General features: G+C 40.2%; 1 protein-coding gene across 8 annotated transcripts in view; it reads right to left on the bottom strand.

Moving 5' to 3' along the window:
• The window catches only part of RIMBP2 (RIMS binding protein 2), a 494858-nt gene that overhangs the window by 27282 nt on the left and 453826 nt on the right, over positions 1-13750 (bottom strand). For 4 of the 8 annotated variants that reach the window (XM_089775167.1, XM_089775168.1, XM_089775169.1 and 1 more), the window contains 2 exons: positions 8922-9039; positions 2701-2885 (listed from right to left, as the gene is read on the bottom strand). In XM_089775167.1, coding sequence (XP_089631293.1) covers positions 2701-2885; positions 8922-9039 — 303 coding nt within the window. Of the gene's footprint in view, positions 1-2700; positions 2886-5372; positions 5526-8921; positions 9040-10720; positions 11423-13750 lie in introns of all 8 variants that reach the window. The other 4 variants (XM_089775164.1, XM_075898437.2, XM_089775166.1 and 1 more) reach the window with 2 other exon arrangements.

Below are 13750 nucleotides of genomic sequence, written 5' to 3'. Positions count from 1 at the left end.
ATATCTTTTCATAATTGTCGAAGTTGTGGTTCGATAGCAAGGTGGCATAATTAGAAATACGTAGGAGAAGGGTCGCCAAGGAATAAACTTCCCTGCTGAATATATCTAGCTTTTTGGCATCTGGTATTGTCTTATACTGTGGTGTCTTGGCCCGTTGTTGCGCTGCATCTACCACCAGCAAGTTCAGCTGCGGATGGTTAAAGAAGAATTCTAAATTGTTGGAAGGGACAAAATTTCTCTTGTCTGCTCTCCTGCAGGTTGGTGGTACTGAAGCTGGTGTCTGCCAGATAATGTCTGCCGCTTCCATAATGGCTTCATCAATAAGAATGGCCGCTTTTGCGCTCCGCCTTGGATGCAAATTTTTCAGCAGTTGATGCTGTTTCGTTTGTGCTTCTATCATCTGGATTTCTTGGGACTGAGCCACGCACTTGAAGAGGTCCTGGAACTACTTAAAATCATCTGGCGGGGACGTGTTCAGTGGGAAAACTGCTTTGTATGTCGAAGACGGTGAACAGTCAGGAACTGGATTTTCAGTCTGATGGTCGTCCACTTCAGACAACTGCCCATCTTCCAGGTCTGACTTCTGTGTTGTGGCCCCCAAACTGCATATTTGAGAAGTCAGGCAATGGCCAGGGTGCTGCTGTGGCAGAGAGTACCCCACTGACGGAGGATTGTCGTGTGAGGGCTGTTGATGCATAAGGTGATGGAAATGTGAATGTGACGAGTACAAAGAATGGTGATATTCATAATATCGATTTGACAGAGACGGCGTCTAGCACCTGGACGATCTATTACTGGTATGTCGCCTCTTGTGACTGACCCACAGCAAGCAGTAATAACGTGGCGACCGTCCATATGGTGGAGAGTAGGATCGGTGCCTATAGTAGTCACTGTAATGTGGGCGGCCATATGGAGAATACCGTCTATAATAGACCTGGTGTCTTGGGCTGTGGTGCCGGTAGGTATGGTGCAGAGGTGAGGTATACATCAGAGGAAAAGGAGGGGGACCTGGTGAAAATTTTGGAAAAGGGGGGGTGGGGAGTCCTCTGTCCCCATGCTTTAGCTGATGCCTTTGCTGGAGGCTCTGCCTGAATAAACTCCGGCTCCAGCATCTGGTGCGGTGCTGGTCTTTCAATCAGCTGCGCTGTATGTGCCAGGGCTGTTTGGAACTGGGAAGCACCACGTGGCTCTGACAACAGCACTTGTTGTGATGCCGGTGCTGGAAGAGTTCCCTCCAGTGCCACAGCTGCCCCCAGGGTTGTCTGCTGCTCCGGCACCGCTTGCTGGGCTGAACGGAGTGATGCCAACACCTTTGAAGGATGTGCACCTCTTGTCTGCACCGAGACTGTCTTCGGCGCCGGCAACTTTGCTTGCTGTGTTGCCGCTGCCGGGAAAGTTCCCTCTGGTGCTGGTGCTGCTGCTGCCCACGCAGTTTTCTGCTGCGCTTTAGCAGTTAACCAGTGCGGTGCCGGTGCCTTTGTAACACGGGCGCCATTTGTCGGCACCGAGGCTGTTTTTGGTTCTGAGTCAGTTCTGTTGGAAACCGCAGCCTTTTTCCCTTTAGTCCCCAACCCAGATGGTAAGAGTCATGGGACAGAGCCAGAGGATCCCAGTTTACCTCCTGCCGTTCTTTAAGGTGGGAGTGATCTGGCAGGGGAGATCTTTTCTTTTTTTTTTCCCCCACAAGTAGCTCAGGGGAAGAAATCCTTCTCTTTTGGTTCCCTCCCCCCTCAGCTCTTTAGCATTCCCCTCACTGGGGTCCAGCACCTTGTTGAAGAGGAACATTTTAAGATGCATTTCCCTGTCTCAACGAGTGTGGGCTGTCACCTTTAAGCAGTGCCCTCACTTATGGGGAATGTGGTTCTCCCCTAGGCAGCGTACACAGGCTGAATGCCCATCTGAAACTGGCATGGGCTCGCTGCATTGGGCACGCTTTTTAAACCCTGGAGATCCAGGCATGACTGGGTTAATCCTTTTCTTCTAAAAGAACAAGTTGGTTTGTTAAAGTTTGAACTGTTAGCCAGTGACTGCAGGGAGCCATTAAAAGCCGGGCTTCAAGGAAGTGCTAAAGAGTCCCTTTTTTGGCTTTATTTTGTACATAAGAGAAAAACAGGTAACAAAAGAAGGCTATTTATAATTAACTAATTATAGGTTCCCTGAGAGGAAGAAGAACTGCTGAGGGGATGAGAGAATGGAAGCCCCGTCTGAGTCCAGGGACGGTTCAGAGGAACTGACAGGTAAACCGGGTGCGCATGAAGATCAAAGAGTGCGAACAGTGTGTGCTGCACACTGTGCAGGCATGACCTGGCTGAAAACAGCTATGTAAAGCCTCCGAGCTGTGGTGCTGGGGCAAGCCCGACACCAGGAGTGGAGCACCCATGGGGACCACTCGAAGAAGAACTTCCTCTTTCGAAAGAGGTCTTCTTCCTTGTGAAATGAGGTTTACAGGGCTTCCGAAAGAGCACATCTTCTCTTCCACACAAAATGTCAGACGGGCAGATGCGTTCCTTGGACGTGGTGGCGTCTTTTTGGGATACCTCCAGTATCTGGAAAAACTCTGAAGTGTAGGACATAGCCTGTGATACGTAAAAGTTAGTGGCTCTAACAAAGGCTGTTGGTATTAATCCTAGAAACTGCTCAGTGTGAATGGACCCTCGAGAACGAGTTTGCAAGATCAGATCTTTGTTTTTAGATTCCTACCTTAATAATCTGGCCTTCTTTAAATGGTAGTTCTTCTTCTGCGGCATCAGGATTAGGGGACATTGTCAGAGGATCATAGTCAAAGAGAGCAACGAATATTCGAGTAGAAATATCCTCTGTGCCAGGATCTGTTTCTGATTCTTCATAAATCTCTGGAGAAAGATGGTCCCGACTACAGTATCCATCTGTGAAAGTAAGATCAGAGGGGAGCAAAAATTCAGCAATCAAGTCTATAATTTTCAACCTGTTCAATGTAGGTCTAAAATTTGTTCCTATATCTCTATTTGAAATGGGACTACATTACCAAGTCCTAGGAAACTTACAATGCGTTCCCACAAGGTCCACACAGATCAGTTAGTGTGCAGCGTCCTAGTGCACATTAAAACTTGCATCCCTCTACCCCTATTATAAAAAAAGCCTTTAGAAAAAAAAGTTACGCATTTAATCCCAATATTTCTGTTTTAATAATATCTGCATAAGAAAGATTATATATTTATTGAAAAAATAAATATTTTATTTAGGTTTTACTATAGAACATTTTTTTAAGATGACTGTCCCTTCTTTACCTGCCACTAATGCCAGATCACTCTTAAACAATGTTTTTGTAATTTAAAATGGTCTGTTTAGAGGGGCATAGCTTCAATGGATGACTACAGAAATTTGTTTCCAGAACACTAGAAAGACAGTGGATAAGGAAATGCAGAACAGCCAAAGGGTATGAAGACAGTCCAGCCAGGAAGCTTTACACAGGCACAAAGCACAGAAGGGAAGTGGAACAAGGAGAGGACATGAACAAATGGCAACTGGGATTTTCTCCCAGTTGCAATCTTACTCCCACTGTCACATGGATTGGAAATGCAAAACAGGGTTTCTCTTCAGAGAATTGCACAGTCTATTTTTTTTAGTGAAACAGGACAAATTTTGCTCTCTGACTGGCAGCCAACTCCAACAGAAGTCAGTTGAAGTTAGTTCCAAGCATGAGTTGTGCAGAGGATTTTATCAAAACAATTCTGAACTGCAGTGGTGATGATTCAGGATGGTCACATTTGTTTCAGGCAGAATAGAGCTCTTGTGAACTGCCTAATTATTTATATTCAGTGACTGACTGCTGTAGGCCAGATTTTCAGCTAAATTGTCAATAGCTCCACTGAAGTCCATGATCTATGTTGATTTATATTAATTTATAATCTGGTTCTAGATATTTAAAACTTTCTGCTGTCTAATCTAAAAACCAGATACCTACCTGTAAATGGTTCTTTGAGTTATGATGCACGTGTGTATTCCAGGCTGTTTTGCATGCAACCTAGGAACTGAAGCTGGAGAACTTTGCCTACCAGTATCCATAGGGGCAATGGCCACACCCTGAAGCCTAGCTCTTCCCTTGGCTGTAGCAAAGCAGTGCCACCCAAAAACAGTGCCAAGATGCCAGAGAACACCTTGTGGAATATACTTTTGCATCACAGCTTAAAGAACAACAGTCAAGGTTATGTAAGCATTTTTAGATTGTTGAGTTGCTGCAGCCATGTATTCTAAGCAATACTTGCAGGAGGTGGGTCCCTGAATCTATTTAAAGAAGGGCTGCAGAACTACTTTCCTGAAATTTGCATCTGATCAGGATGCATCCATGAGAACATAGTGGTTTGCAAAAGTATGCACAGAAGACCAGTTAGCCATCCTTCAGGAATGTCATTTAGAGGTGCAAGTGACATTGCCTGAAATTAACATTTAAACTAAATCTAATGTACTTTACATATTGTACTGCTACACACAAGGAAAGGTCTCGAAAACTGAGAGCAAAAATGTAAGGTGAGACAGCACTCGGCATTCTGACTCCAGCCAGCATTGCTCTTACGCAGCCATGGAAGTGTCTGCTAGTAGGCACATTTCTCCAGCTGTGGTGCATGCACACTCACGTGGACTATAGGCTGCATCTGCTCAAAGCACTTTTAGGGGGAAACTGTTAAGTATTTTAACTCACTGTATAATGAGCTATGAAAGGCTGAGACTTGTGCAATTATGCAGTGGCTTCTTATTTTGATGAAGCAGCAAACACAATCGGTAGTGGGTGGAAAACAGTTATTACTTTACATACTTCAATTAGCGCTTGTAGTTAGAGGGCTATACACATTTTTAAAATTTAATTGTTTTTCCTTTGAATGGAAAGGCATTGACTAATTGCCAGGGGCTTCAGGTCAACTCTATGCCAAACCAATAAACTAGGAGTAATGTTTTGGTCATGCTGTTCCTATCTATGGAAGGTTTGGTAATGATGAACCAACCCCATTTTGGTTCTGTCTAATAGTATATTTAATGAACCATGTTGAAATGTGATCTTTTTGATCAATGGGTGTTCAAAGGTGCATACATTAGATGTTGACTGATGTTAAACAGCCATGGAGGAGTAGTTTCACAGAGGTTCATGCAATGCAGAGTGCTTTGACTTGTTTCAGTATGGAAAGCTGGTTGCATGACAGATGTCAGTGGATGACTAAGAGCTCTTTCTCCCTTACAGCTGAGCTGAACAAACTTACCTGGAAGCAGGGCAGACAGGACTTAAAGATTAGCTCCCCTTGCAATCTGCATTGCATGCAATGTTGTCATACTGAAATGGCACTCATTAACACCCGGCTCTTAATGCGTCTGTCAGAAAGGATGAAGAAGGTTTGGCATACCGTATCTATAGTCAGAGGCCATGGTACGCTGCTGAGACCATTTCTTGTGTCCACCAATGCTGCGATAATAAGCTTCTTCTTTTACAGGTGAAATATTTCCCTCACTACCTGACCGAGACCGACCGCCTTCACTGTTACTGTCCATTGTAATTTCTATGGAGAAAAAGGGAATGATCTATTAAACATACTTTATCGTCTTCCCCATGGAGGCACCTGAGGGCAGGCTTTGCCAATATTAGGACTCAGTTATAGCAGGATACCTAAACACCTGCAGAACTATGTGTGAGTCAGTATGATGGCCATTCTCAGGTGAAATCACTCTCCAGTGATTCTTTTACAGCAGAGGTACAAAAAGGAATGTTTGCTTTTTAAAGGGACTTGCCTTCATACTTTAAAAATGTACATGAATTTCTGGAGGATAAATGCAGACTCTGAGTTCTGTGGGGGCAGGAAACTATATTTTTCTTTATAGCACCTACCACAATGGGATCCTGAGCTATGACTGGGGCTGCTAGGCACTATGATAATACAAATAACAACAATAAACATTCTAATCTTTATGTCCCCTGCAAGGTCAGGGGAAAATGTAAAATACATTTTATCTTTGGAAGTAGATTATCTAAAGCCAGAATTAAGTTGAAATTTTTCTGTTTGCAGGGAGATGTTAGTGAAATATATTCATAACGTAACAGGGAAATAATCTAAAATGAATTTAATTTTGGGGACCAGCTAACTCCAGCTATCACCATAAGATTTTGACTGTGCTGTTGATTGACTTGACTGTTCATATGTTGTTCTCTCCTTGAAGATTAGTGTCAATACCTTATGAAAACACTATTACTGACCTAACAATAATGGTAGCATTTTAGTGATGCTGAGCAAATATGCGGTGCTCAGTATATTTCTATATGAAAATAAAATATATGGCCCCATGTTCTTTGGGCCTTAATGAAATAAAACCTCTACTAATTTCAGTTAATGGGAGTTTTGCTCCAATAAAAACTTTAGAATTTGTCCCAACCTTTTTTTAAAACAAAAACTTTTTTACGATGACAGCCATAATAACTATAGTATTCGGTCCTCATTCAGGCAAAACTGCCTTAGCAGTCAACAGGAACTTTGCTTTAGTGAAGACAGTCTGATCAAATCAGTACAAGGATCATTACACTGGATACATTGGTTTTATTCAGTCTATCCATTTCGAAACTCTATTCCTCATTTGTTTTCTGTAGCAAGTCTGGCTGTTATACTTGTCTTGCTGACATACAATATTGATGCGGATAATTATTACGTAGTGGGTACATATTTATTGCCAATTACATTTTAATAGCTAAGCAATCAGTTGTGTTGATTTTATTAAATGCCCTGCTGAGTTAAGAAAGCCATGTGTATTGCAAAACTGACAATACTCAGTTTTGTATTAGTCCAATTCCTGTGAACTCTACTAGAAACCTGTTCTCTTTGTTTAAACATGGCAATACAGTCAAAGAAGTCAGCAATTAGGAATCCTGGACCATAACCACATCACATTTAAGAATGATACAGGATAGGGGCTGTCATCAATTTTGCAGAAGACAGTGGGTAATTCTTTCATTAGATGCTAAAAATTCTGCCACTGTGGGTTCTCTCTTATCAGTCAGTGTTAGACAGTATTGTAATTCAGTCCTACCGTGAATTCCCCAGTAAAGCATTCACAAAGCATACTTACTACAAAATACACTAATGAATTTTTGAACCCACACTAAAGAAATAGACTGAAGCCTTTATATTTTATTCTCTGGTTAACTATCATTTTGAATGTAGAGTGATTGTAAAAAATTAATTCTTCTTATCTACTCCCTAAAATATTGCTCTTTAACTACTGAATAGTTGAAGTCATAATTTAATAACTCTTTATATCCCAATCTTGTTTAGAGAGAGACAGATCTTCTGCATTTAATCGGGGCCCCGCTCCATCCATATCTTCCCCTTAAAAGAAATCCCCAGGGATCAGTTTAATCAAAATTATTTCAAACACCATCCCAAGTATTTAATGTTAGATCATTTTAACAGGCAATAAAATATATTGTGCATTTAAGATTTTAAAAGCATTCCGGGTATAATTCATTCTGATCCTGAAAAAAAATTACTATTGGGGGGAGAGGATAGCCATATAAAAAAAAGGGGGAAACTGATCTAGCTAAGAGCAACCTATACTGAGAATGTTTATCAGCTGATAATTATATAGCTCAGCTATTATTCACCAGTTGATATTTGCACATGCACGCTTCTTTTTTTAAACACCAGTGCAATTCCACTGAGTGATATTACTGATTTGTACCAGTGTAAATGGGAGGAGAGCCATGCACTACATATACATATTGAAGACGCTTAGAATTATTTTATGAATTATAGGTGTAATTTTTGAAAATCCAGTTTTCATAAATTAAGTGTCCCTAATAGAATATCCATTGGTTTTCCCATTTAGAGCAAAAACTAGCTAGCTTTACAAATCTGTAGAGGGTGCTATACACCACAAAAAGATTTCTGCTAACATTTCCTATATAGTCATTCTGCTGTATTTCCATAGAGGGAAGTGGAAAAATACAGGTCATATTTAACAATTTAAAAAATCCTATTGCTTTATAGTAAGTTAACACTATGAAGTTTCTTCTCTGTGTAGCTTCATAGATGAAGCTTCAGCACAGAACTGCTTAACATTGCCTTAGGTTCTCTCCATTGCTGTGTACACTGTTAATAAGGTAACATCTATTATAAGCACAGGTAGTATAGGAATTACATCACAAGAAGATTTTATTTCTGTACATAGTCTACAGTTCTCTATTTATACTCCTGTGTTTCTTGCATTCCTTCATGACTGTTTCCTAGTTGTTTGTGTAGGGTTCAAGTTTTGGAGAAAGTGTCTTTGTGCTTGGTGTCTTGATTCCATTATCTTGTCTGCAGTACTTTTTGGAATTTCTTTGCACATGGCAAGAAATATTTTAGGTCATGATTTAGCCAGCACAGAGATGCATTAGTTCGTAAAAGCAAATCTAATAGAATGACATATGTCCTACTTGCTTGCTTACTTCAATAACCTCAATTTTCCATGCTGAACTCCATTCCAAAAAGTAGTTAAGAGAATGGAAGGTGAAGGCAAATCAATGGTAGATGAATGGAATGATGGATGGGTGGATGGATAGATGAGTGGATGAGTGCACTTATTTTAGGTATCATATTCATAGCATGTCCACACCTTATTTTAAAGAATGAATTGTCGACTGTGGGTTTTAAATTGAAGCTATCACCAACCAAAGCCTAGGTCTTGATCCAAAGCCTACTGGAATCAATGGAAAAACTCCCACTGAACTTCATCAGGTTCTGGTTCAGATCTTTAATGAATCTCCAGTACACTCATTTAACCTAAGAGAGTTGGTTTCAATCTTAGTTCACCTTATATAAAGGATTTAGAGTTATGGTTGAAGGGTTTGGGGCTTTGTTGATTTGTTTTACCAGTCCCCCAGCTCAGCAGTTGTAAAGAACAGAAATGCACCAATCAGGCCAACTAACCAATAGAAGGGACCAACATTGGTCGAGACCTTTGTGGGACTCCACTGGCATGAGACAACCTTCGACCCGTGTGCTCCACCCTGTCAGGTCGTCCAGTGGATGCTGGATTACCTAAAAGCTAAAAAACAAAAGCAGGTTTTTAAATTACACAGCTGGGTGCATTAAAATGGCAGGTCAATAATGTCAATCACTGTCCAAAACATAAGCTCTAAAGGCAACTAAACATAGTTTTTAACTGAAAGGTTAGCTGAAAAGTTATATTGATGCCTTCTAAACCTGCAAAAGGAAAATGGTTCCCTAAAAAATGGCACGCACAGTTTGTAAACAGCACTCACGCATTAGAACAAAAAAAGAAAATAATTTTGGAAACATTCTTTTGCCTTTGTCGTTGCTGCTAACTTGGCTCAGAGTACTTTTAACTCTCGCAGAAGAGGACTAAAACCACTCGCATTAAAGCTATGTGGTCATAATACGATTGTTCAGGTCAGTGCATTTGGATTTTTAGCTATCTTGTTTTGCACAGTTTGCAGCACATTCATCAGCATATGTCCTTAATCTCGTGGAGTCTTTGAGAACACTGCTCTTCTCAAAAGGCCTTCTGTGGTTACAGGCTTTTCAATTCACTAATACTTGCAGAAGAGATTCATACAAATTTCACCTCACACCACTGCTAGTGTTCTTTTTGTTCACTAATTTGCAATAAATGTTGTTATATTAATGCTTTCCAGGATCTCTTTTTCAACAACTGAGATTAAATGCAGTATTGGCACCAATTTTAATAGGAAAACTTAAATGATCAATTCAAAATAAACTACTGGAGTAGGTGTGAAGCAGCAGCTGTATTTACTCCTACACAGGACCTTAGATTGGAGACATCCAGTCTTTGGACAGTTGCAGACTGAGAGGGTAAAAAACCTGTTTAGTTTTCTTTGGGCTCAGGGATGCCTAAAGATGCAAGTTCACAGAAGCACTCTTGTGCACTAACATATTGAAATGAAAATAGGCAGGATCACAGAGTCACCCCTGTGGATTAAGATGTGGCACCACATTGGCTTGTTTCTCTGGAAGAAGCTGTTTGCCTGCAATCTCACGCAGAGATGCAGTCTGCAACTTCAAAGGCAAGAAGAGATGGTCTAAAAAAGAGGGCAAAGACGTGACAGTGCAGAAAGTAGGTGAAGAATGGAAACACGATGAATCCTGTGACTCCAAGAAGCTTGCTTGGTCACTGTCACTGGGGGGAGATATTTCTTTGTACTTGCCCAGAGAGAAGGACTGAAGATGAAGAGCAATTCCTGCATATCTGGGAGTGAGGAGAGCAAAAACAACATGACAAAATGGAATCTTTAAGACAGACCATAAAAATAAAAATTGGTAAAATGTTTTTTCCAGTTAAAAATAAAATCTATTTTCTTATTTTTAATACAGTATTCGGATAGTCATTTAAAGTTAAACTAATTTCTGGAAAATTATAGTTCAGCTAACCCTTAATTAAAATTTAGATTCAGTTGTCCTTTAACAAAAGCAGCAATTATTGTAATTGGTTCTGTGGGGAAATCATTGTTGTAAAGCAAATTAAACTGATGTCAGTGTGATACAAAAGAATATGGAGAAGCAAAATGCAGATTTAATAAATAAAAAAATCATGAGGAAAGGAAAGAAATAAAACAACCACCAGTAGATAGGTCCCAAAGATGGATTTTAAGAAAAAAAAATCAAAAGAAGTGGGAAGAGGGAGAGAAAAGAAAGAGAAGAGACGGATTTAACAGGCAGATGTTAGAAGGAAGTTTTATTTCACACACCAGAGAGTCTTCTGCATCTCTGTGCGATGGCTCTGCAAGTGGAACAGCTGCCCTAGAGTCATTCACTTGTAAGTTGATCTTCCATGCTCGCTGGACATCTTTGGTATCTGTTCTATTGCATATTTGAGTCTCATACTTCCTCTCATAACTGGTCTTGGCCTCCTCACTTCTAGGCTCTGTAAAGGAAGAACCCATGTCACCAAAGTCTTCTTCAATGCTGCTCTGCCTGATTAATGTTTTCCTGCGAGCAAGCAAGGGTCTTATGCTTTTTCTGCATGAACAGTTTTCAGTCTCTGCACACGTAGGTGTAACGTTGGCAGAAATCAAATCATAAGCACTTCTGAAATTAAAACGAGATTCTTCTTCCTCACTTCCACAGTCTAGTCCACTGTCAGGGCTTCTCGTTAAGGATCGACTGTAGTTATATCCTTTGTCTTCTGAAGTCAAATCCTCCATGGCTGAAACCCTGTGCTTGGATGGGTACCAGAAGGTGTGCTGTTTGTCTTGATTGTAGGGTCTAGCTACCCTGGATTTCATTTTATAGGGCACACCTAAAGCCTGCTTGTGCAATAGTTCAGAATATTCAACATCATCTTCGGCTACTTCTGGGATACTGAAAAGCCTTTTACTGTGGTGTATCTGCTGTGAAAATTCAGGCTGTTCCAAAAAAGCAGCTTCAGTGGTCCTATTCTTAGAGCATTCCTTAACAATATGTGATGTTAAAAAATAGGTGGGAAACAAACAATGCATGATAAAAATAAAATGGGAGGGAAAGGGGGGAGAAGGAAAGAAAAATAAAGACAGAATTAGTTTTAGAGCAATGGCAAACAGAAGGCATGCAGTTTATTCAGTGAGGGGAATGTCATGCTCTGAACAGGAATCTGAAAATAAAGACATGATTAAGTTGCTTGGTGTCAGATATAACAAAGGAGGTCCGTACAAACACAGCTGATATTGTGATGCTTTTACAAGAACAAATCCATGCATTTAACATAAAGCAATAAAAGCTGCATACAAGTTTAGCCAGGTGAGGGTAGAAGTGAAGTTAGAATATGGCACTACTGCTTAGGGTTCTTTGTGTGCTATGCCAAGCTGGGGTTTTTTTCATCTGTGGAGCATGTCTCAGAAAACTTTCTACAGCAGAGCTTTCTTGCTTTGCACCTGTTAAAGCATCCTAGGTTATTAACAAGAAACTCCACACTGCCATCCTGCTGAAGACAGCAAATTCAGGGCAGGAATGAAGTCAGAAGGAGTTTGCATGATATCCACAACCTCTTAAAAATACACTCTCTTTAACCTTGGCTTTCACCAAAAACAAAAGCACCCCCCTGAGAACTGTGGGCTACCTGCAGCCATTGGATCCACACTGGATATAGCATCCTAAATCTGCTTAATTACTGGACAAGCAACCTTTTATAAAAGTCTATTTACATACCAAATGTAAGTATTAACTATCATGGCTTGGATAAAATCTGACTAGCTTACAATAAAAGCCACACTTTAGCTTAAAAAATCATGTAATTGAAGGTTCCTATGCAAATATGTCTTTCTGGTACTCTGAAGCAGATACTGGGATATCCAGATTAATAAGCTAAGAGGCGCTGCCTTTGAACTATGGAGCCCTTCTCTGTTTTGGCCATTGATACCACCTCTCTCTTTCCGTCTTAGCTTAATGACTGCAATGAGCTTGGGACTCCTGAACAGAAGGGCAGTGGCCCGTGCAGCATTTCTACATATGGGTAGCAACAGTGTAAGGGAACACAGCCATTTTTCCAGCACAGTAAAGTTTCAAAACTTCATTAAATCAATGTTCAGTTGTAAACTTTTCAAAGAAACATTACATTTTATTCAAAGTTACAAACAACTCCCATTTCTGAGAAGTCTGTAACACTGAGGTTCTATGATATATGTGTGGGGGTTTTTTAATAAAGATTTTAATTGTGTATTCCTAGAGCTTTTTTTAAAAGATGTCATAAATATTGAAAAAATATAAAGAAATGTGCATTAGAAATACTTCTGATCAGACTCTAAACATCCTTAAGTTTCATGGATACCTCCACCTAATATTCAAGTTTGGATCTCCTTCTAAATTACATATTGTGGGCAAGTGAAGGGAATAATAACCGTACACAAAAGTAAGTCACTTATTTGTACATGGAACACTTCCCTTTTGCATGAGGCAAAACTTGATACAGAAAAAATGGAATGAGCTACCTGCAATCATAGTTCAAAGTGCATGAACTGGTGTACTTTCAAATGCAAATCACATCTACATTTAAAAGAATTCAGTTTGCTTAATATGCTTTCTGTTTCTTTTTTAATTACTGCAGCTATAAAGATGAATTGGATCTAGCAAAAGAGGGACACTCAAGTATTTTAATTCTAGAACCATAAATGCAATGGTGAGTGTCCTCCAAATTCTAAACTTACTCCCCTGCCCTACTAGATTCAGCTTCTGCACAGCCAATCAACTAGCAGATGTTAACAATAAACCTTGGAGAAGATCCACAGCTTGCATTAAATCAGTATATACTCATGGACATCAAATGGAGCTTTAGTGATTTACCTCACCTGAATATCTGGTCCTTGTGTTTAGAGCTGGGTTGACAGTACTGTTAATGTGGATGTAAATAGTAGTAGTAAATCTGCTTCTGGTTCATAAAGAACCAGACAGGTTTAGGGATAATTCAGTGTTTGCCTAGCAGCAGTGAGAGCCATTTCTTTTTCAAGCTTTTATGAAGATACTAAACAGAAGAATGCATTTTTTTCTGAAACGTACTTGATAATATCTCTTTATAAATGGCATACATTTTAGGTCTGTGTATAAAATATATATATGCAGTCATAGACAACTTAAGGTCCATGGGCTGCATGAGGTCCATTGGGTCTCTATGTGTGGCCCATGAGACATATTGTTTACTATTGCTCATGCACCAAGAGTCCAAATTCTGCTGATTTCCATCCTCATAGGTATTACAAAAGTGACACACATGTAAAGCAAGGACACGTGAAGTGAGGTGCATGCAGATT

This window comes from Pelodiscus sinensis, chromosome Z (genome assembly GCF_052426305.1).
Source record: "Pelodiscus sinensis isolate ZL-2025 chromosome Z, ASM5242630v1, whole genome shotgun sequence".
NCBI classification, from domain to species: domain Eukaryota; kingdom Metazoa; phylum Chordata; order Testudines; family Trionychidae; genus Pelodiscus; species Pelodiscus sinensis.
This window is presented reverse-complemented; position numbering and strand designations above follow the sequence as displayed.